The 23,224-nt window shown below is 37.1% G+C and overlaps 1 protein-coding gene across 1 annotated transcript; it reads left to right on the plus strand.

Annotated features, from left to right (window-relative positions):
- The first annotated feature begins 2,307 nt into the window (after positions 1-2,307).
- On the plus strand, positions 2,308-22,705 carry LOC106060885 (leucine-rich repeat-containing protein 74B-like). The gene is made up of 13 exons (XM_056039338.1): positions 2,308-2,435; positions 2,703-2,796; positions 4,460-4,567; positions 6,308-6,401; positions 7,980-8,132; positions 9,734-9,819; positions 14,413-14,607; positions 15,508-15,603; positions 16,505-16,687; positions 17,345-17,434; positions 20,658-20,743; positions 21,618-21,768; positions 22,539-22,705. The coding sequence occupies exons 1-13, from the start codon at positions 2,308-2,310 to the stop codon at positions 22,641-22,643; spliced, it is 1,569 nt and encodes a 522-aa protein (XP_055895313.1). The 3' UTR covers positions 22,644-22,705.
- The last annotated feature ends 519 nt before the right edge of the window (positions 22,706-23,224 follow it).

A 23,224-nucleotide genomic window follows, 5' to 3' on the forward strand; every position in this document is an offset into this window, starting at 1 on the left:
TTTTAGATGAAAGTAAGACCATTTGTAATCTGACACTTTTCAAAGTTTGTCCCTTCCCACCTTTTCAATTGTTTTTACCAAACATAAATATTTATGTCTGTGTTTGAGTTTATAAAGATGTTTTGGAAAGGAAAGTGCGATATAGTGGCACAAATAGTATCAGAATTGAAGACACTGACGACTCGTGCGTTAAATAGAAGAAGATAGTCTTCAAAAGTGTGTGTGTGTGTGTGTGGTAGGGAGGGGGGAATCACCTCTTTAGATTAAAAAGGGGGGGGGGGATTATGGATAAAATATTTTTTTCACAAAAGCGTCAACAAGACAAAAGACAGGGAGGAATGGAGAAAGACGGTCGAAAAATTTTGCGTGGTGTCCCAACGGCCCAACAGACTAAGGGATAGGTAAAGGAAAAAAAACAGTCATTGAATTATTCCCATTGTATCGTATTTCTTAAAACTTTCTTTGAAGAACAACTAGTCTTTACTTATGTATGTTTCTGTTCAGTGGTCATATCAGACTTAATACATAAATTTGTGTTTCCTTACAATAGTTTGAATGACCTGCATTTGGCTAAGTGGTAAAGCGCTTGGCTTCCGAATCGGGGATCACGGGTTCGAATGCTGGTGGGATTTATAATTTCGGAGTCCATCCAGCTCTATTGACATTGGTTGGGGAAAAGTAAAGGCGATCGGTCGTTGTATTGACCACATGAGATCCTCGTTAACCATGAGCCACCAAAACAGTTGACCTTTACATCATGTGCCCTATAGATAGATCGCAAGGTCTAAAAGGGAACTTTACTTTTTAAATACTTTAATTTTAATTTGATTGCATTTTTTTTTAACCCCTACGTCTCTTGAACTCCACAAGTGTCTCTTTACACAGGGTCGGCCTTAGGCCGATTTGACCGATTGCTCCAACCACAATTTACATTAATCATATCACTCTCAGTCACGGGTCTTGTCACAGGCTTTTCTAAGATGTAGGACTTAAATGGTTTACATATTCAGTGTAGGCCTATAATATGATTGACGTAACTTTAATGAATCCACTGGCACCTATTGCGTTTGAGTTGCTTCCTATGCATGTTGTATAACAAAATGTTGCTATAATGATTTAATTATTACTAAATGTTGTTATTGTAAAAAAAATGTAGAAGAGGAGCCTGACAAGCATCCATTAAATAGGGCCCCGCTATTGGTAAGGCCGGCTTTGCTCATTATTATTGTAACCATTATATAGAGTGCTTTTTTTTTTTCATCGTTCATAATGTCTGTATGAAAATTAATTAAAAAAAAATTAACGTTCTTTCATATCTAAAAACAAGAAGAAGAACACCCCCCAACTAATTTTTGTGTATATCAAACAGGGCCGGCCTTACGAATTAAGGGGCCCAATAAAATATATGCTTGCAAGGCCCTTTTTGTGAGAATAACAACTAATCCTGTAAATGAATACATTATATCAACTTTTATTATACAAAATGCTTAGGAAGCAACGCAAACCCAATATGCGCCAGTGGGTTAGTTAAAGTTATGCCAATCGTATAATAGACTAAATATGTTAACCGTTTTTTTAAAGACTTTTTGTTTCCTACATCTTTCAAAGCCTGTGACATGAGCCATGACTGATAGTGATAAGCTAAATGTAAATCGCGGGGCCCAATTAGGAGCAATCGATCTAATGGGCCTTAGGACGGCCCTGATATCATATACAGCTGATCCACTGGAGTCAAATAGATTTTAAAGTTTATACTATTTGGTTTCCTAATTACATACCTTGGTAACAGAAAATGTTTAGGTCAGAAAATACTTAATAGAAAACAACTATTCTAAATTAGGCCTACGTGTTTATATTTTTTTCTTCTTCTAATTTTTGTTTGAGTTGTTATTTGTTTATGTTTTGAGATCGCCACAAATCTGTGGACATGCACTTCCACTATCTTTAAGTTTGAAGTTTGATTTCAATTGAGCAGAAAGAACTCGCTACACTGAACCCTTTGATTGCATTGACCTTTTCCCCTATCACACACTCACACTTCTGGTCACCACATTTTGCGCAGCCGTCCATCTGATTGTTTGATCGATAAAAGACCATGGACTTATGATCCGATCGAAGATGAAGATGCTTAACATTCCAATCACTGATGTCACTTCGTCCCTTTCATTCCCAAATCATTTTACCACCCACTTTAGGAGCGATGGTTTTAATTCAGTAGATCTGAGGATACAGTGGACCAGCACTATAGTGCGATTGTTGTAATATAAACCTTATTCTATAAACATTGCACATATGTTTAGATTTAGCATGAAGCATACAAGAGAAATTCAGCCAAGTAGTAAGTCAATTAAGACAGAACAAGTATCAAATAGTTTACAGAAACGTGTGGCTCATTATAAAAACATATGCAAGAAATTAGGAGTTTTGCCTGTGAGGTTAGTTTGGGTCTTATTAATATATTCCATTTGTCTTTGACTTTTAAATGAGTATAAATTGATTCATAATAATGAAATATATATTATATATAATTAGACCTCAATTGTCTTCAATTTTATTTTATGTACTTTGCGTCATTGTGTATAAGGCCTGCCAGTTTGTCTTATATTTGTTTTCAGTTTGTCTATATATAGTTATGACTAATTGCATACATATATTTATTATGCAAACTTCTATTGATCTATCAAAACATTACTTTCAACCAGGAAGGTGTTCTCACAGTTCGGAAGTGTAGATTTATCCTTTAAAAACATAACTCTGACACCTAAAGATGTCATGGCACTTTGCTTAGCGTTAAAAGTAAGTAGAACAATAGCTTTAGAGAGAGCATTACGGTCTTCCCCCTCACAAACATCACAGATGTCAGTTGAATCACAGAGTTAGATTAAAGTACTCTGTCTAATAATGATACAATAACCCATAACCCTTCAGATGTAATCTTGTCTGTTAATGACGATGTGGATGCTTTCTCAAATTATTATTTTATCTATCATCACATCTTATAAATTACAGACGTTTCTTAAATGAAGAAGATAATTACGTCGCAAGTGTTTCTGTGTGTTATAGTCGTGCGTGCCAATTATAGACGAAATGGTTGATTGTGTTTAAATATTTAGAGAGAGCATTAAAAAACAATCAAGAAAAACATTAAAAATACTTTTTTTAAAAAAGATATCATCTCCTGTATACCACTTATTATGCGGCTTGTTTTCGAGTCCCAAGATAAATGACAAGTGCAACTTATAAAGCAGAGCGTCAACATTGATTTCATATTCTTTGTTTTATGAGGCCTATACATTGATTAATAGATGTAGATTACACTGGAAAAGAGGTTTGTTGCGTCACCAAAACTTGAGGTTCATTAGCAGACAGTCCATAAAATTATTAATTCATTTATTAAACTCTTGATTCAATAATGCCTTACATGCCCGGACGCTATTGTCTTTTTTTTTTCAAAAAAGCGGTAGTCCTTTCAAAACCGATGTTGGATCTATAGAGTTTTTTTCTAGACCTAGTTAAAAAAAAATAAATTTTTTACTTTGAAAAATTCTAACGGTCAACTTAGAGGTTTCCCAGTGTGGCCAACGAGCTAGTAATTCTGTTCTCAGAAATATACTTCAACTATTAAATTTCTAGGAAAATCGTTAGAGGCGTTTTTGAGCTCCGTGTCCAGGTTCCATAAAGGTTTGACTTGAATAGAGGTATTGTATTGTAAAATAAAGCAAACTATCTTTTATAATCAGTATAAGAACGTAAAGGAATCGCGGGTTCGAATCCTGGTGAGGACTGGGATTTTTACTTTTGTGATCTTTTGGGCACCTCTGAGTCCACCAATTCTAATAGTTACCTGACATCAGTTGGGGAAAAGTAAAGGAGGTTGGTCGCTGTGCTGGCCATATGACACCCTGGTTAACCGTATACCACAGAAACAGATGACCGTTACATCATCTTTCCCATGGATCACAAGGTTTGAAATGGGAACTTGACTTTTTTATTAAAATAAGAATGTAGGCTTTATGAACATTACAATTGTCTGAGAGACTTCTTGGTCACTAGTTCAGTGTAAAAGACTTCTTGGTCACTAGTTCATTGTAAAAGACTTACATATAGAAATACACAGTATTACCCCCCCCCCACCCCTTTTTGTTTTCAAATGTTTTAATCATTCAGGTTAAACATAAAGAAGAAAAATAAAATACAAAATACTTCTTCTACAAGACAATCTCTCCCGAACTAATTTGTGGAGCGATTATATTGCTCTTAATGATTAAGTTATGTTACCCTGCCCCCCCCCCCCCCATTTGAAAATGGAAAATGGGAGAAATAATATGTGAAAGGTTTTGACAAGACAGACAGACGGAGCGAGGCAATAAAAGCGAGAATGAAATATATCTATACATAGAGATAGGTTAGACTCCGTCAGTTCTTTTGTTTCTCTTGTAATGCTTTTATTTGATAACAGGAGGAAGAGCAAGCAGCTAGTCTCGACCTGACTGGTATCTGTGTCAACCAGAACAGCATTGATCAAATCTTACACTTATTGGACTGGCTGCCTGGAATCTATCAAGTGGTAGGTAACATGTGCAGTGAACACAAAGTCTGGCGATTCGAATCCCTTTGGTCTTTTTTTTTTTATTTTACACACACGAGTTTTTTAGGGATGTTGTTGGTGGTGTCTTTTGTTTAGGTTATTCCTCTTCCAGCCGTCTCCCCCCCCCCGCACCAAGCACACAAGCACTAACTGAACACAAAAGTGTCATTCAGGGATATCATTGTTTAAACCAGGGCGGGGATATACGGTCGTCCAATGAATCGCCCCATTTGTTTTTTTTTTAAAGCGCCTTCTCCTCGACCAACATTGAACAAGTTAGAGACAATGCATTTTGTTGTGTGATCATGTATATATGTAGGTTTCAACACTATCCGCTGTGTTGATATTTCATGTAGAGTTATTGAGGATTGAATTGAGCTACCTCGTATAATTTAGAAAAAAAAAATAAAAGCGCCACTCTTAAAGATGTATAGAAATGTTATGGTGCATTAGAAAGAAGATTTATATATTTTCAGTAGTCGTTTTAATGTGGACCGTGAAGAAGTGAGATTAGAGCTACATGTAGAACTAGTAAAAAAGTAAAGTCCCCCCCCCCCTCCTTTTTCAGACCTTGATCATTATTGAGCAGATGAAGTGAAGTTCATCTGTTTATAAGCCAGACGGTTATCGAAGGTGTCATGTTGCCAGCACATTAGCACAACGACCAACCGATGTAGCCAGCACATTAGCACAACGATCAACCGATGTAGCCAGCACATTAGCACAACGATCAACCGATGTAGCCAGCACATTAGCACAACGATCAACCGATGTAGCCAGCACATTAGCACAACGATCAACCGATGTAGCCAGCACATTAGCACAACGATCAACCGCCTTCACTTTTCCCAGCTGTAAGTTAGACACCCATTTAAGCTGGGGGAAATCTGGGGTGTCCATCAAATCATGAAATTAAAATCCCAGTCTTCACCCAGATTCGAACCCGGGTTCGGAAGCCAAGAGCTTTATCATTCGGCCACTGCGCCCTCAACCTGAATTATGTGAGATGTCATCTAGTATAAACTAAAAAAAAAACCCCATTTATTTTGAAATGTTTTTAAATTATAATTCTTCAGCTATTGAGCAATTAGGTTGATATAAAATTGTTTTTGTCAACGTTGTATTTCACATAACTGTGTTAAAAGAAATTTGTATAAATCAAATAAGAACATAAAACTAAAATGTTACTTAACCTTGGTTAGGCCAATAATAGAATATGCATCCTCCGTTTGGGATCCCTCAACTCAAGCAAACATTAAGAAACTGGAACAGACACAAAATAGAGCAGTGAGATTCATAACAAACGAATATTCACATTTAACCAGAGTTACACCTTTAGTAAAATCACTAAATTTAGAAAGCCTTCAGGACAGAAGACTGAAAAGTAAAGTAGCAATAATACATAAAACACTGAACCATAATCTTCAAATACAAAAACAAAATTTAATAAAATACTCTGAAAGACACAAAGATAAAGGCACATTCTTCGTCCCATATGCTAGGACAAATTTGTACAAATACTCCTTCTTCCCTAGTGCTATTAGAGCATGGAATGGGTTGCCTGAGCTAGCCAGGAAAACCAGTGACTTGGCAGAATTAAAGTCATTGGTTAATATGCATGACTAAATGCATGACGCGTAGGACGTAATCATCTTCTTTTTTGAAGTAACGTCTGTATTATATAAGATAAGATAAGATAACTGTGTTGTCTCTTGACAGGGCCTAGGGTTCAACAATCTGAGCGGCTCTGCGGTGATCACTTTGAGTCGTTACCTCACAGAAGACAACTGTATATCTAGACTGGATCTGACAGGTACTAAAATTCAGCAAAATGCCATTGATCTCAGAAAGACAACATGCTATTTTCAAGAAGAACATTAAGACCTTATTGTTCAAAACTTTGTTAGATTAGTTTGTCATTTTAGCTCTCGTGTTAATGTTTGTAATGTTATCACAGAGCATTGAGCCTACATTATGTTTGTTAGTAGCTCTATAAATTAAATTAAATTAAATTATTATTATTATGTCAGAAACGAACGAGTATTCATTCTCGGGCGCTGCCAGTCGAGTTTATTATTATTATTATCTATCTATCTATCTATCTATCTATCTATCTATCTATCTATCTATCTATCTATCTATCTATCTATCTATCGATCTATCTATCTATCTATCTATCTATCTATCTATCTATCTATCTATCTATATATATATATATATATATACATATATATATATATAACTCTCTTCATGGCCCAACCATGGCAGACATCACCAAAAGTCACGGAAAGAGGGGGGGGGGGGGGGCACGAGAACACGAGAACAAGTAATCTTTTCTGTATTCGCCCGTTACTAAATAGCAGGGCCGGACTTAACCATTTCGGGGCCCTATGCAAAACGGATTGCGCAGGGCCAGTTTTGGTAGGGATACGGATAATAAATGAAAATTAAGAGTTTGTATTAGAAAATAAATTCGTCTTTGCATTTTATTCATTCTTTACCACGTACAGAACTACTTAACGTGCCTTGCGTGTAGCGAAGTCATACAGTATATCATAATAATTCCGTTTCCTATATAGATCACGCTCAGTAGCAAGAATTACCAAATGTTTCAGTCTATCTTCGAGAATTATTGACCTCAAGTAATTCTTCATTAGTTTGAGGCAGAAGAGGCTTCTTTCACCTGATTCCACAATTACAAGAATTGTACAATGTCGTTTTTTTTATCGCGCGTAGGATTGGCGTTTTCCTTATTGAATGACACCCCAAAATGACAATTTTGTCTATATTTTAGATTTTTATGAGTTTTATGCGATTTCCAGGACTTTTTCGTATATTATGCAATTTCAGGAGATTTCCATGAGCACCTGGTAAATCAGGAGGCCGCAGTAAATCTGTTTTAAGTTATAAAATGGTTTAATTTAATAATTTATACCTAGGATTAGCGTGGGGCCTATGAAAGTCCTGGGCCCACTGCGCTCGCATAGGTTGCAGTGGCATAAGGCCGGCCCTTCAAAATAGCGGCATACTCTACGCCGCGGGTCGACTAGTTCTTCTTATGATATGTTTATGCATGAAAGTAACCATATGTATATCATTCCAATGGAAATAAAAGAGGACGTTGATTTCCACTTGATTGTAAAGTTCAATTTACTAGTTCACGATTGCAATAAAAGTGAGATGAATGAAAGGCAAAGACATCCCATGGCTAGGAATCATTTCATTGATTACATGATTTATTTATAGTGTCATTTTTTAATAGTCGAAATTCTGTTTGAAGTTTGAAACAATGATACTGAGATTAAAAACACACTCTTATGTATATATATATATAATTTCGTCGGAAATAGTATCACCTTTTAAAACAAAGTATTATTGGATCATGTCTCAGGTAACCGACTCAATGATCGTGACGCATTAACAGTTGGAGAGCTGCTGAAAGTAAGTGTCCGTCGCAAGTTTAAATGCTATTCCCTTAGCCAGTGTGTCCCAAATTGTGCGAAGTGTTCCGTTAAGGAAAACAATTGGGAAACACTGCCCCAAGGTAAGCTTTACAGAACTGATTGTAGGTTACAGATGGTATTGGGCACGTTGCTCCGTTTGTTGGGATATCAAACCAAAATAATGGTAACATTATTCTAATAATTTTTTTTTTAATCCTGGTATTGAGAAAACATGTTTCTGGAATTAAGAGATGCTGTTTTACACTAAGGTCAAGATAAATGATTCACAAAATTTGTTTGACATAATGTCACTTAACCAAAAAAGTCTATGGGCTAAAGAATGTAGAGTGTTGGAATAATTTATATTTAACGCATGGGTGAAATCCATTGAATACAGTAATTAATTATCATTACAGTGTAACGGTACCATTAAAACGCTACTTCTCGGACATAATGAGATTAGTGAGAAAGGAGGTATCACTATTGGTGAAGCGCTGTGTGAGTATTCATTAATTCATTAAAAGCTTAAAGATTAAGTCTTTTCATTTTTTCTTATGTACAATCCTTTAGTAAAAGCCGCTTAAGTACCCATTCAATCACACTCTGCAAAAAGGCAGCTACTGATTACCACTGGTTAAAGGAAAGAGTACTCCCTTTCGGACCATGCGATCTATAGGGCATATCATGTAAAGGTCATCTATGACGCGGGTGTTATGTGACCAGCACAATCCCCTACTCATCTCTCTTTGTCCTTATAAGACAATAAAACTAATGCATTGTTTCTTAAAGGCTCCGTGGTCATCATGCGTTAGGGTTGGTGCCTTCTACGTCATCTTTGGGGGTTGACATCTGGTTCAACGTCCAGATCGTATTACTCTTCATCAGCTCTGCTCCAAGACGTTTTTGTTCTGTTGAGGCTAAATATAATCATTTAAATAACAAGTATTTTTGTGTGTGTTTTTTTTTGTTTCATTTGGCAAGTATACAATTAAATCATGTTCTGGCATTCTGAGCTATAAAACGGTGCTCTCCTGGCGTCTAGATTGTGCTATTGACCCTAGTAACTAAACTCTTTTCAAATTAAGAAGGCAGCACTGACACTATTAGAATACGAGGAACAGTCGATCTACATAGAGCGCACGTACGTCTGAGCATGATCGCTGTAAGAACATCTTCATGTTACGTAAGACGTCATGTCGAGGACTTGGTCAAGCGATAGTCGCCAACATAAAGAGGTGCAAGAGTTGGGAGAAATTCGACCGTTCTGACAAGAGAAAGTCAATAACAATCGTGTTAGCGGAGACGTCTAGTAATGTCTGAAGTCCATATTGTTGTAGACTTTCTAACAATAATGGTATGCACCTTAAAAGGTCCTAATTAAATAGTGAAAGACTTCTTAATTTATTTTAATTAAATTTTAAGACATTGATAATATCTTTACATGGTTAATATTTAAACATAGGCTTAAGCCTAGAACAAGAATTAAACATCGTTTGTCTTAATTGAAAAAAAAAATAAATTTAAAGAGCCTCCATTATGAGCTCGTCGCCCCTTCTCCTCCCCCCCCCCCATGACTCACCATCTGAGATCCGCTGTTTTATGGTTTATGTTAAGATGACCTTGATAACACTCAGGAAGTTAGGTCTTACATTTCAACGTTCAGTTCATTCATCTCTACTTGTTTTATTTGGTACCTTCTCAGCCAAGAATAAAACATTAGAGGTCCTTGACCTTAGCTGGAACCACATCAGACGATATGGAGCCATAGGCGTGGCTCGTGGTTTACAGGTAAGTGCAACAATTAAGGCCTCTTATCTCGTCACGATGTCTTGATAGAACGAATTTGTTTCCATGGTTGAAAAATGTCTAACGTTAGTCATAAGTTGTTGGGTTCAAGTCTATCACAGCGAACTTGTCTTCGTCTTAGTCTCCTGGTTCCAGGTCTGCTTCGGGAGCTACTTGACAGATTTATTAATGAAGCTGAACTTTTTTACAGACGAGATTGATTATAAATAATAAGGTGGCTTTTATTTTTAGATAAACGACATAGTACGTCCCTTACAAACTAGTATCAGCAGAGAAACAGAGGGACTCTTTACAAGGGACAGAACGAAGTTCACCAAGAAAATAACACATTGTATCTTGCTTAGCAGGCGATTGCGGTCACAGCCTAGCACCAGTAATTTGAATGTTTTTTTTCTGGTCTAATCAGTAACGAATGAAAATTTGGGGATACCTCATTGGCATGTGAACCTAACAAATAGATTTAACCAGCGTGCTATGTAATGTATTGCTATAAACTGTAACTTAGATGACCTTATCCACGGGGAAAATTCAATGTACTGCATTAGAGATAATTATTTCAATGAGACATAGCTTTCTAATTGTGATATCTCTGGGGCATAAAAAAAAAACAAGTTAAATAAAATGACATAAACCCCTCCCCAGTCTTTGTTCTTGGTTTATTGTATTATTCTCATCAAAGACACTTGGTGCCTGGACACAGGACAAGGTCAGTGGGACCCCTGTCATTTACATCCCATTGTTCACGCTAACAAGTTGACTCCCCAATCACAGAAGTAACGCGTAATGTTCACGTGTCAACGTAGGCAATGTGTCCAGCGGCCAAGAGGCATGTTTTTTTTTTGCATTCCGCTGTGTCGCTGTAATTGTGCATTAAGCTTTTTATTAAATCCACGGTGAACAATATACCCTGACTGAATGCTTTTTTGATTTCGCCGTATCGGACTCATAATAAAGTCTGTGATAGTCGCCATTAATGAAGCTTGTTCTGCAGTCGGTCTGAAAGAAAGGAATGTATGTTACTACATCGATAATAAGTTAGTCAATTAGTTGGGTTCGTTAATTTAGAAACGACAAAAGTTATGTTGAAACAATACTTTAAAATAGACCGAATTTCATGATAGTTTTACGTATAATCTAACGCTCATCTACTGGCCAACGTGTTGAATTCAGGTCCTGGGAAGTCACTAGGAATGGTCCTCGGACTTTCGCTAAGACGTATCAAGTTTTAACCGCTTTCTTCAGGACTGTTGTCACGTGAAGAAAGGAATGGTAAACAAACAGAAGAATCACATATTTTAGCTGTTATTAAAGCAACTTGTATGGATATAGAAGTGGATTTCGTTAATGAATTGAGTTTATAATTGAATACAGTACAGGTCACTCTGGTTCATTAGTACAGATCTGTTCAAATCACACAGCCTTTAGGGTGTGTTTGTTGCTGGTACATTAACACCTTGGAATAATAAAAAACTATTCTTGTCCACTCAATGTAGACAAAAAATCTCTTTATTTCTTTCATTAACAAAGCAAAGCTAGTAATAAACCGCTCAGCCACCGCGCCTCCCAGAAATAAACAAGTAAAATGAAAATGACTTTAAAAACAACTACGTTTTTGTAAGGGAAAGAACCACACAATTACAGCCATTTAGATCAATAATGAAAAATTTATTCCCCTTTAGCATATAAAATAAAATGAACTTATTTATTTATTCCCCATTGCGAAATAGAACAGAATTAACTAGTTTCCACAAATTAACTGATTGGTTACTTTTTAAAATGATTCACGTGTTGTTATACACAATAAATAATTTTGCAAAGTTTCAACTTAATCCGAAAACGGGCAGTTGGAGAAAAAACTTGAACACGCTTTGTACCAGACAGACCGAGTTAATAGAAACATTATACATTTTTAAAAAACATTTTTTTTATTATTCAGTACTGAAGAGATGACATTGCCAACAACACATAAGACACTAACATAAGTTTACGGTTTACACAACAGTTCACGTTAAAATTGTTCATAAACTGTCCAAACTTGACGATCACCGGGTTGTCCATTGTCCTTTGCTGTAGACGAACGAAGTTATTGGGATTCTTTCGGAAGGATCTGTCCTTATTTCCTATGGAAGCCCAAAGGTTCCAAGAAGTATAAATGTTTTTGTTGGAGCGATTGAATTCCTGAAACTGTTATGTACCACAAGGGGAGCTAATCAACACAAAAAATTGTTCGTGTACATCACTCAGTCATAAGTCCCATGCCATTGTATACAGGCTGAACTCTATTACTATGACTGCTTTCCCAAAATCACTAGTAGAGAAACCTCCACAAGTTGACAGACCGGTACCGGTTTTCAGATGTTAACTTGTCGTCAACCCAAGATTGAGGCCACACAGCATTGTAGTGAGCCCATGAGGAACTTAGAGGACTAGATATAATCTAAGATTAATTATGCACTCCAGTATGTCTGGTCTGGCGAAAATGTTTTTCCCCAATGAAGTCCGGGGACAAACAATCTCCACCAGTTGACACCGAGAGGTCCTGGAGTTCTGTTAGAATCACCACAGACTGAAAAGATATAATATAGTATCTGTGAGCAATTTTTATTGATTTATTCTTTTTGTGTGAAATAGTCCCCAGTACAAATAAAGCACCACGAGCCACTCCAACCTGGATTATAAATCTCACACCAAAGGAATGTAAAAAAAAAAAAAAAAAAAAATTCTTTGCCATGTAACGCCTTCGTTTGGTCCAACCCTTACCTTACAAAATTATAATAATAATAATTATGACTTTTTTTTTCTTTTAAAGCAAAGATATGCTTCATAAATATTGAAACCACCAGAGACATAAAGATACAAGGATTAACAATTAATAATTTGTCAAAGAAAAAAGAGACAAAAAAATAATGATTTTTTTTTTTTTTTTTTTAAATTTGGTATTGATCCGACGACATTCGAGCAACGCTCTTATCTTATCTTAACTTATATAATACAGACGTTACTTCAAAAAAGAAGATGATTACGTCCTATATTTTTTTTTACAGTATGGGAGTTAACACTATCTAATTATTAAAAAGATGATCATCTCCCCTAAAACGTAACAAAAATAATATTTATATTAGTTCTAGATTATAGAATATCGTATGTGAAGAGGGTTGCATAACAAAGTAACTTGTGTTTTTAAATTTAAATTAAAGTCATTTAAATAGAGCAAAGCTTAAACTATATGTATATATAGGTGTGTGCGTGAGTGTGTGTGTGTGCATGTACGTATGTGTTAACATATACATGTCTATAGCTTAAACACCTACTAATTCACCACACACTTATTGATCAGAGTTACAGTGTACATTGTACTGCGTGGTTAATCACTTAAAAGGTTTACACCTTGATATGGAACCGAGCTCTGGAGAGAGAGGTCAGCGATAATGTTTCTTCTATCAGAATATTGTTACGTATCTCACTATCCAGGCTCTCTGCAAACTGCACCATACACCACCAACTTAAAAACTTGACAAGTCAGGGCTCCAAAATAACGTAAAGGTTTAATGTCCATAAATAACAGCCAATACTGTACAATTGACAGCACGTAGAACAGTACAAATAGCTCTGCGATAACAAATATCTCTCCGATAACACCGTTCCGCCGTATCAAGTCTTGCACTGGCCTCTCCGTCTCGTTCCGGGCTTGCACTGGGTTCAACAGTTCGGGACTGACTTCACACACTTGGGCTCGTTGTGTCGGACTCGATCACAGACCAAGATCAAGACGCCGTTCGTCTCAACTGTACTTGACAGTACTCCGCACTGAACCGTCCTAATGCTCCGTACAGAACCACACCGTTGAACTGTGCTGTAGTCGACCGTGTTCTGAACTCCTGTCGTGAACCCGCTTTCTGAACCTTGCTGTATTGAGCCCCTTTTCTCAACCGTCTTGACTGCGTCACCTCCGCTCTTATATAGGGTCCCTACTGGCCTTCTCGAACCGGACAGAACGCCGCTCGACGTTTCTAGGTGGTCAGATGACTATAACTCTCGTGACGCTCTTGAGCTCTGTTCACGACGGCGATCCTTTCCGAACTGTCCTGTTGACACTCGACTCGGCTGACAGTCGTAACTCGTCACGGTTGACCGCTCGTCTAGCGCTGGCCTGGGGCGATTTGCGTAGGCTGACTACACACACACCACTACCCCTCTCTGTGCCACCACCAAGTTTATAACAATATATTGTCCAAACTTTTATTTCTTTTTGAATTAGATATGAATATAGATCTAATTAGTTTCACACCTCTGGTATTAAAATACTGTCACTGTTTCTTTTATTCATATACTACATGACTAATAATCTAGATTATTCTAAATTGTCTCGGCTCACGTAACATCAAAAAACTGAACTAAATATCAAATGTATATACCTAATTGATCATTTAAGTAACTTTAATTGCTTAATTGAAATATTCGAACCAAATTAACTCTATGGCAAATGTTGCTGCTTTTACTTGAGAAATGAGTCATAGTAATCACAACAAATTTCACACTTAAATCAACACGTGATGTAATTCTTCCATTTCTCAGCGGAACACTTCGATCTGTACGGTCAACTTGTCCTGGAATGGATTTGGTTTCGAAGGCTCCGTGGCAGTGGGAGACATGCTCTCAGAGAACACGACCATCACGGAGCTGGACCTGGGCTGTAACAGGATTGGTCCACCGGCCCTGCTGGAGGTGCTGCGTGGTGTGGCCAGGAACAGAACATTGCACATATTGAAGGTTGGTCATCGGTCAGATAATAGAACATGTACAATCACATTTTGTTTGTGGTACAGCGCGCTTTCACACTCAGTGCTGTTATTGACGGTCGTTGACGTGTAGCACCAAACTGCTGGTAGACAATTCAACTACCGTAGGTGTTTTGTTTGACATGCTTCGGATGTTCCTTCCGAGTTGAAGATAGTTTACTTCCAGGTCCAAACCTCCCGCAGGACGACGGGGGATTGGAGCGGGCAGGGTTTGAACCCTGGACCATCGATAAATCCAAACGACAGTCCAGCGCGCAAACCACACGATCAGACAGCCATCCCGACCAAGCAGCCATCCTGTGTGTTATATCTTAACTTGTAAAACTTGAAATAACTTAAATAACATAGATTGTGAACAATATTAAATATGACTTTTATTATAATACAGACGAAATCAACTTGTGATGAAATGCAATAAATATAGTAGACTTTAGTAATTATATAAATAGTATTTTAGACTTTAGACAAAATCTAACTCACTACAATAGCACATATTTTCAGTCTCACGTTCTGGAGTCGTCTCCCCTAACTAAGACCGCCGACAATGCCTCTTATTTTGCATCATTCACACCCAATCGTTAACATCACCATCACTATAGAAACACACACACACTGACTCTATAACAAAGGCGCTCAGGTCTCATTTCTTTAGTGGAAACATTTAGAGATTAGAAACAGGCTCACATTGTTTTGTTTACGTTTATTCAAATACTTTGGGTATTCCCGAAGTCTTCTGTACACCCGATACACCAAAAAAGACTTGCTATTTATAGATGTGCCTCCATGTATGAAGTCTCCACATAGGACAATGTGTATCAAAGTGTCTTGGTCTAACAGAGCAAGTAGTTCATGGTGTGTGTGTGTGTTTCAGATCGGTTTTAACCCCATCACTGCTGGTTTCACGAGCATTATACTCTCGGTCATTAGGAAGAATAATCACATTGGACTTCAGAATGTTGATCTACAGGTCAGTGATTGAATGTCTTGTTACTGTTAAACTTAATTTGAAAATAATTACAAAACGTAGCTTATAAACCCTTCTTTTTTCCACCCAGTCTCAGATCAATCGTATATTTTATTTGATGTAAGTGTAATTCATGGGCTATAGCACTAGAATGTCAGGATGAACTATGATTTGATAAATCGTTTATATACTTGTGACGTTACTTGTCATTTTAATTATTCATAAATTCTGATAATCTGAATAGCTATGTAAAATCTTCATAGAGTCTACCAGAATGAAAATATAAAAAAAGTATCATTGTAAAATGTATTATTAGTTTCTAAATCAGTGATGGCTTGAGAGGCTCAAATCCTCAAAGAACCCTTGACAAATGTTTCCTACTATTGATAAGAATAAAACTACCCAGACCCCAAAATCTGAAGGTCATCAAGTGTGGAGCTGTTGTACAGAAAATCATATCGCTTACTTCAACTGAACATTCCATCTCTTCCTCAAAGAACATTTGTAACTTCTTCCGCTTGAATCACAGACAGTGCTAGATTTACCTATAGGCAACACAAACTAAAGCTTTGAGACTCGAGGGATATTTTAATCATGTTGAAAGATAGAGCAAAGGAACAATTGCCTTGTGTTGATTACAAAGGTCCCCATATGTCAAAAAGCTTAGGGCCTTATGAAGCCTAAATCCGTTCTTGAGTACAAAAATAAAGCAAAGTTACTCCCCTTTAATTATAAAACATTAAAATGATGTAGAGAACTCTTCACAGATTTTTTTTGTAGCCAATGCTTCTTCCATCAGTTGAGGCATCTAGTGTCTCTCGTTTTGACCTTCACATCCCTTGAATATCCTATAGAATGAATAGAAACAATAGATTCTCATCTTCGTTGTTGCTTCTATGTCCAGGGAGTTGTTGTGGACAAAGAGTTCGTGGTGCTGCTGCAAGAGATTCAAAAAGACAGATTCTTCATAGTCCAGTACGAGCTGTCATTACCAGTGAAGAAGTTGACCACCGAGGAGATGAGAGAGATGGTGGGCCTGCCATGCGCTTACAACGTGGACCCACTCAAGTTGTTGTACTTGTTAAAAGTAAACAAAAACAAAGATAGATACTCTTGATTATATACTAGTAGCTAGGCCCATCAAATTCGTGGATGCGTAATGACATCATTAAATTTTTTTACCTTCTTAAGTAAAATGATTTTTGCTCGATATAATTTCCTAAATCCAAAGCTGTACAGCTAGCATGCTTTCAGTAAAGGGAATTGGGTTTGTCGAAAATAGTTGTGGGTCTTCTTTTCGTGTTTCTTTGCTGAATACGAGAATTACTTTGTTTGACACTAGCCATCACTTTTAAAAAGGGAGCATCCACATCGAATTACTCATTGCCACTGATGACAACCAGGGGGCGGGGGTTACAGAATACATTCATCCTTTTCATGAAAAAAACAACACCGACAATCCCAGGCATTTTAATGTATTGTCATACCTATTATTATAATTAGGAAATATTTAGATATTCATTTATTTATTTTATTATCAAAACTTTGTCCGCCATTGTTGCCATAAGAATTTGTTTACTATGGCAATAAAATAATTAAATCTATTAATTCATCCATGGTACTTGTTTCTTTCATCTCAAGGCCTTGTTTTATGTTTAGTGTAGCACACACTCATACGTCTAGATTAGAAATGTTACAGCCTACAATGAAGTCAGTTTTTACTTTCTCTTGTTTTAAACTTTAGGAAAAAATGAGAGCCGCAGACTTTTTCTACAAGATCAACAAAGATAAAGATGATGGTCTACAGAAGAATGAGCTGTACAACCTGTTTGAAGTGAGACACTTTTCTTTTGCCTAGCACTTTTCCTTTTCATGTCAATAAACTACACAAGTTTTCAATCATTAATAGTTGTAAGATATCTGACTACTTACTGAATTCTAAATAAAGACAGCCGCTATTGCCCCGATGTACACAATTTTGCAATTAGACTTACTTAGACTTAGGTCCTCCCGCGCTGTTCGGCGCATTGGGCGTCAAGCTGTCTCCACAAAGATCTGTCACTGGCAATGTCTGAAGCCTCTTCCCTTCTGGTGTCCACTATTCTGAGGTCCTCCATGAAGGTGTGTCGCCAACTTATACGAAGACGTCCTTGTATTGGCCTCCATGTCATCGCAACTCTTGGTATACATAGTTCATTTTGTCTTAGGACATGTCCCGCAAACATCATGAGACGCTCTGTCACAACCTCACTAAGCGTTCGACTCCCAGTTCGGCATAGGATTTCCTTGTTTGAGACCCCATCTGTGTAACTGCGTCTTAGCCCTTTTTGTTGAGCCACATTTAGTCTTTTCTCAATTTTAGCAGATGACACAAATACACCTTCTTAACACAATCGTCACCGCAATAACAACATATGCATGTCATCTTTTGCACATTGTACAGTATTTAACAACAATATATATATATATATATATATATATATATATATATATATATATATATATATATATATATATATATATATATATATATATATATATACAGGGCTTTTTGTGACGGTACGCACCGGCGTACCGGCATCTTTTTCAATGTGGGAAAAAATTATTACTTTTCTTGTATTTTAACGTTTATTATTAATTTATTAGTAGTTAAAAGTTAGGCAATCCATCACTGAGTACCTTTACCTAATTAAAAAAACAAACATTGTATATATATATATATATATATATATATATATATATATATATATATATATATATACAATATATCATGGGCGTATCATGGGGGGGGGGATTTGGGGGGGGGGGGGAAGAATCCCCCCCGACCCCTCCCCCGCGAATTTTTTTTTATATGTATTTATGTGTGTGTGTGTACATAATCTTTATTGCATTCTGACCCTTCATTCTTTCGGAAGACGTTTATTGTGCCCTAGAATAGGTTCTTCCATGAGTTAGAAGAAAAATAGTAGATTCCCCGCCATTACTAGCAAGGAGGTCTGGGGGAGCGCTATGAGCTCCCCCAGCGCGGGGCTGAGCCCCGCCGCCAAGCACTATTTCTTGTATTGAAAGCCAACAAAATGCATATTCTGTGGTATCTACAGTGCAATTTCCTGCTATTAAAAAGTTTTATTTCAAAAACCTAGTGGAAAAATTGTAGATTCCCCGCCAATACTAGCAAGGGGGTCTGGGGAGCGCTATCGTGGGGTGAAGCCCCGCCGCCAAGCACTATTTCTGGTATTGAAAGCCAACAAAAGGCATATTCCGAGGTATCTACAGTGCATTTTCCTGCTATTAAAAAGTTCTATTTCAAAAACCTAATGTGCTATTCTTACTGACTTAGACCCTACCGCGCCGTTCGGAGCATTTGAAGTCAAGCGGTTTCCATAAAAATCTGTTACTGGTAATGTCTGAAGCCTCTTCCCACCTGCCATGAGGACCTCAATGAATGAGTGGCGTCAAGTTGTACTAGGATATCATTGCAACTCTTCTTATGCGTAATTCATTTTGTCGGAGAACATGTCCCGCAAACCTCATGCGTCGTTCTCTCAAAATCTTACTAAAGGGTCGACTCTCAGTTCGGCATAGGATTTCCTTGATTTAAACCCGATCTCTATAACTGACTACTAAAATCTGTCTTAGCCATCTTTGTTGAGCCACATTTAGTGTTTTTCAATTTCGGCAGATGACTATTCACTACAGTTTATTAAGGGAGCCCTGCCACTGGTAAAAATGTGTAACCACTCTTGAATACGCTCTTGGAATTAAGTGACTGTAGTTTGCTTTAGATTTTATATCGAAAAGAGAAGTTTTATAGTCAAAATCATCTGTTGGGGGTTTTCCACCTCAAAATGCTCTGTAGGGGGATCTTAAACTCAAAACAATCTGGAGGGCTTTTAAACTTTAAACAAACGCCATCTGTAGAAGAGGGGTTTAAACTCAAAACCCCCGATTGGATTGGCTACGCTCAAATAATTTTAGTGTGTAATTTGCTTTTTTTTTTATATTGAAGAGGTATTTTTAGCATTAAACCCCTCTGAATGGGGGTTTAAACTCAAAACCCCATTTGGCAACGCTCATAGCATTTTGAGTGCGTAATTTGCTTTTTTTCTTACACTGAAGATGTAATCTTTAGCCTCAAACCGGCGGGGGGTTTAAACTCAAAACCCTTTTGGCTGCGTTCATAGATTTTAGTGTGAGTAATTTGCTTTTATTTATATTGAAGAGGTACTTTTTAGCTTTAAACTCCACTGGAGGGGAGTTTAAACTCAAAACCCCTTTGACTACACTCAAAACATTTTGAGTGTATAATTTGCTTTGTTTTTATTATTAAAGAGGTATTTTTTACCTTCAAACCCCGCTGAAGTGGGGTTTAAACTAAAAACTAAGTCAAATCCCATTAGCTACGCTCATAACATTTTGAGTGCGTAATTAACTTTTTTTATATTGAAGAGGGGGTTTATCGTAAATTTTGGAGGGGGTTTTAAAATCAAAATCTCCCTTAACTGTGCTCTTGGAATTAGGGGATTTTCGTTTGCATTTTTTTTGTTTTGTTTTATAGAAGGGGGGGGGGGTTAATTGCAAAAACCCCAAGTAGGGGGTTTAAAACTCAAAACCCCTTAGTAGGGGGTTTTAAACACAAAACCCCTGGTAGGGGTTTTTTAAACTCGAACCCCCCTGGTAGGGGGTTTTAAACTCAAAACCCCCTGTTAAGGGGTTTTAAACTCAAAACCCCATTGGTTGTGCTGGGGCAATTGATGGTTTAGTATTAAAATCTCACCTAAAATAAACAAAATCAAAGCAAAAAATCATTCACTAAATTCCGATCCCCCCCAAGGAGGGGGGGGATTTCATTTCGGGGGGGGGGGGTTGAAACCCCCCCCCCTGACTACGCCCATGCAATATATACTAGTATATATATACTAGTGTTTAGGTGTATTTGTTGAGATTATAACTTATAAGAGAAAGCTATTTTAAATCAATATGTATATGCACTAACCTAGAATCGCTAATGCTATATTTACAGTTGACATTCATAAATCAAAAGTCTCTTTTCATAGGAAGCAGGTCTGCCCGTCACGAGCAGCGTGTTGGATAAAATTATGGAGTTTATGGACACCAATGAAGACGGAATCATTGATCTGAAGTAGGCTGATCATTGTCCATAGATAGTCTTACTCTTACAAAATAAGCCTACTTTTACATTTTATTAGCTCACTTCCTGTGTCTGTCTCTGTGGATTCTTGTCCCCCCACACTTCCCATTCTCACTCAAATTTTGCACAAATGGGTCAATAAAAAATAAAAACTGACGAAATTAGTTAATCAGTGAGTAGTAATTAATTTATTTTGTTTTATTTAGAAAAAGGGCAAATAAGCCTTGCTTATTCTTGAGATATGGTAGCGAATGTTCGGTGATCTCCCTTCACTCAATATAAGCTTTTTTTTATTTTAACAAATGTAGATTGAATGAGAGACTGCATCTTGTGTCAGGGCTGTGTGCAAAGCTACTTTTCTTTTCTGGCAGATTCAATCTTTTGCTTTTGTTTTGAGCGTGTCCAAGCCGTGGGACTAAATTGTAGGTCTGTGGGGCTAGACGTCATACGTTTTCTGCTCTTTAACATAAATCTTGTGTCTTCAGTCTAAACCGGATGTACCGGATTTTATTTTTACGTAACAAATCAATAACATTTTCTGATCATTATTATTTATAGTCGCATTGATTTGAAGTCCTATGTCTGCTAGATCTCAGATAGAGCACCCTTAGAGTCCTTGTGATCTCTTTCGATCTGGGCTTTTATGGCCCACAGTTAAAGAAGGTGTCACGTGGCCAGTAGAACGACTAACTACCATTTCTCCCCTATTCGAGTTGGGTGGGCTCAGGGGCGTCATAAGAATCCTGAAGTTTAAATTTCCAGTCTCGAACATGAGACTTTTCGGTTCAAAATCCAAGCGCCTTATCACTCGGCCACCAAGCCTTCTAGAAGATCTCGTAATTTCTTATACGTATGTTTACCGCAGAGAATTTCTACTCGGCGACAAGAGAATCAAGAATATCTCCAGAAAGCAGGTCAGGGTTGAACAAGAGCGGAGAGCTAAAGATATTGACTACAATAAGTACTCACGTACGTTCCAGAAGGCTCACATTGATCCTATCACCAGTACTCTGAAGGTAAGATGTTGATTTCCTTAACCATTGTCTGAGAGTCGTTTTGAAACTCATTATCTTGATCTTTTCATGTTAGGATTATACAAACAAACACAGCATCGGACTTCTAGCCTGACAATACATACACAATGCTCAAACAATGCACAAACAACAATACACACACAATACACAAATAATAAACACACACAATACACACACAATACACAAACAATAAACACACATAATACACACACAATACACACACAATACACAAACAATACACAAACAATACACAAATAATAAACACACACAATACACACACAATACACAAACAATAAACACAAATAATAAACACACACAATACACACACAATACACAAACAATAAACACACATAATACACACACAATACACACACAATACACACACAATACACAAATAATAAACACACACAATACACACACAATACACAAACAATAAACACACATAATACACACACAATACACACACAATACACAAACAATAAACACACATAATACACACACAATACACAAACAATACACAAACAATAAACACATAGTACACACACAATACACAAACAACAATGTACACACCATACACACACAATCCACAAACAATGCTCACACATAATACACATACAATACACACAATACAAAATCTGTACAAAATCAATGTACAAACAATGTACACACAATACACACATAATATACACAAATCTCCCCTATCACACCAAATTGAGATTAATATCTTTTTTCTACTTGTGTGTATATTGTAGATTGATCCTAGCACATCCCCCATGAGACAGTCAAGGCGCAAGTCATCCACGGACAAAACAGTATCAGATACTCTCAACGAGGAATTCAATCTTAATTTGCCCTAAACACTAAAGATACAACTCTATAGACCGTTATATTCATTTTAAAAATCTTTCATTTGATATTTATTTAAACTAGGGTAGGCTACTCTCACGGTAAATTCTAAATATTGTAGTCTCTTTTTTTTTTCAAGATTCAGTTTTCATTATGTAACCCTAAGAACAAGAAATAACGCTTGGCTTCCGAATTAAAGGGGGTCCCGGGTTCGAGTCCTGGTGAATACTGGGAGATTTTTATTTTTGGTATCTTTAGGGCATCTCTGAGTGGGCACATGACATTAGTTGCGAATAAGTAAAGGCGGGTAGTCGTTGTGCAGCCCACTTAACTGTGGGCCTCAGAAACAGATGACCTTTACATCATCTGCCCAATTAATCGCAATATCTGAAAGAGTATCTTTACTTTTGTTACTTTTACTTTTTTCAGTAACATTAATAATGTGTAAGAGGAGACGTGGGGTATAATCATGGGCGTAAGCCAGGATTTTTTTCGGGGGGGGGGGGGGTTGGGGGGGCGGATTTTTCTCCCCCCCCCCCCGCGAAAAAAAAATTATATGTATTTATGTGTGTGTGTGTGTACATAATTTTTA

This window comes from Biomphalaria glabrata, chromosome 8 (genome assembly GCF_947242115.1).
Source record: "Biomphalaria glabrata chromosome 8, xgBioGlab47.1, whole genome shotgun sequence".
Classification (NCBI taxonomy): Eukaryota; Metazoa; Mollusca; class Gastropoda; family Planorbidae; genus Biomphalaria; species Biomphalaria glabrata.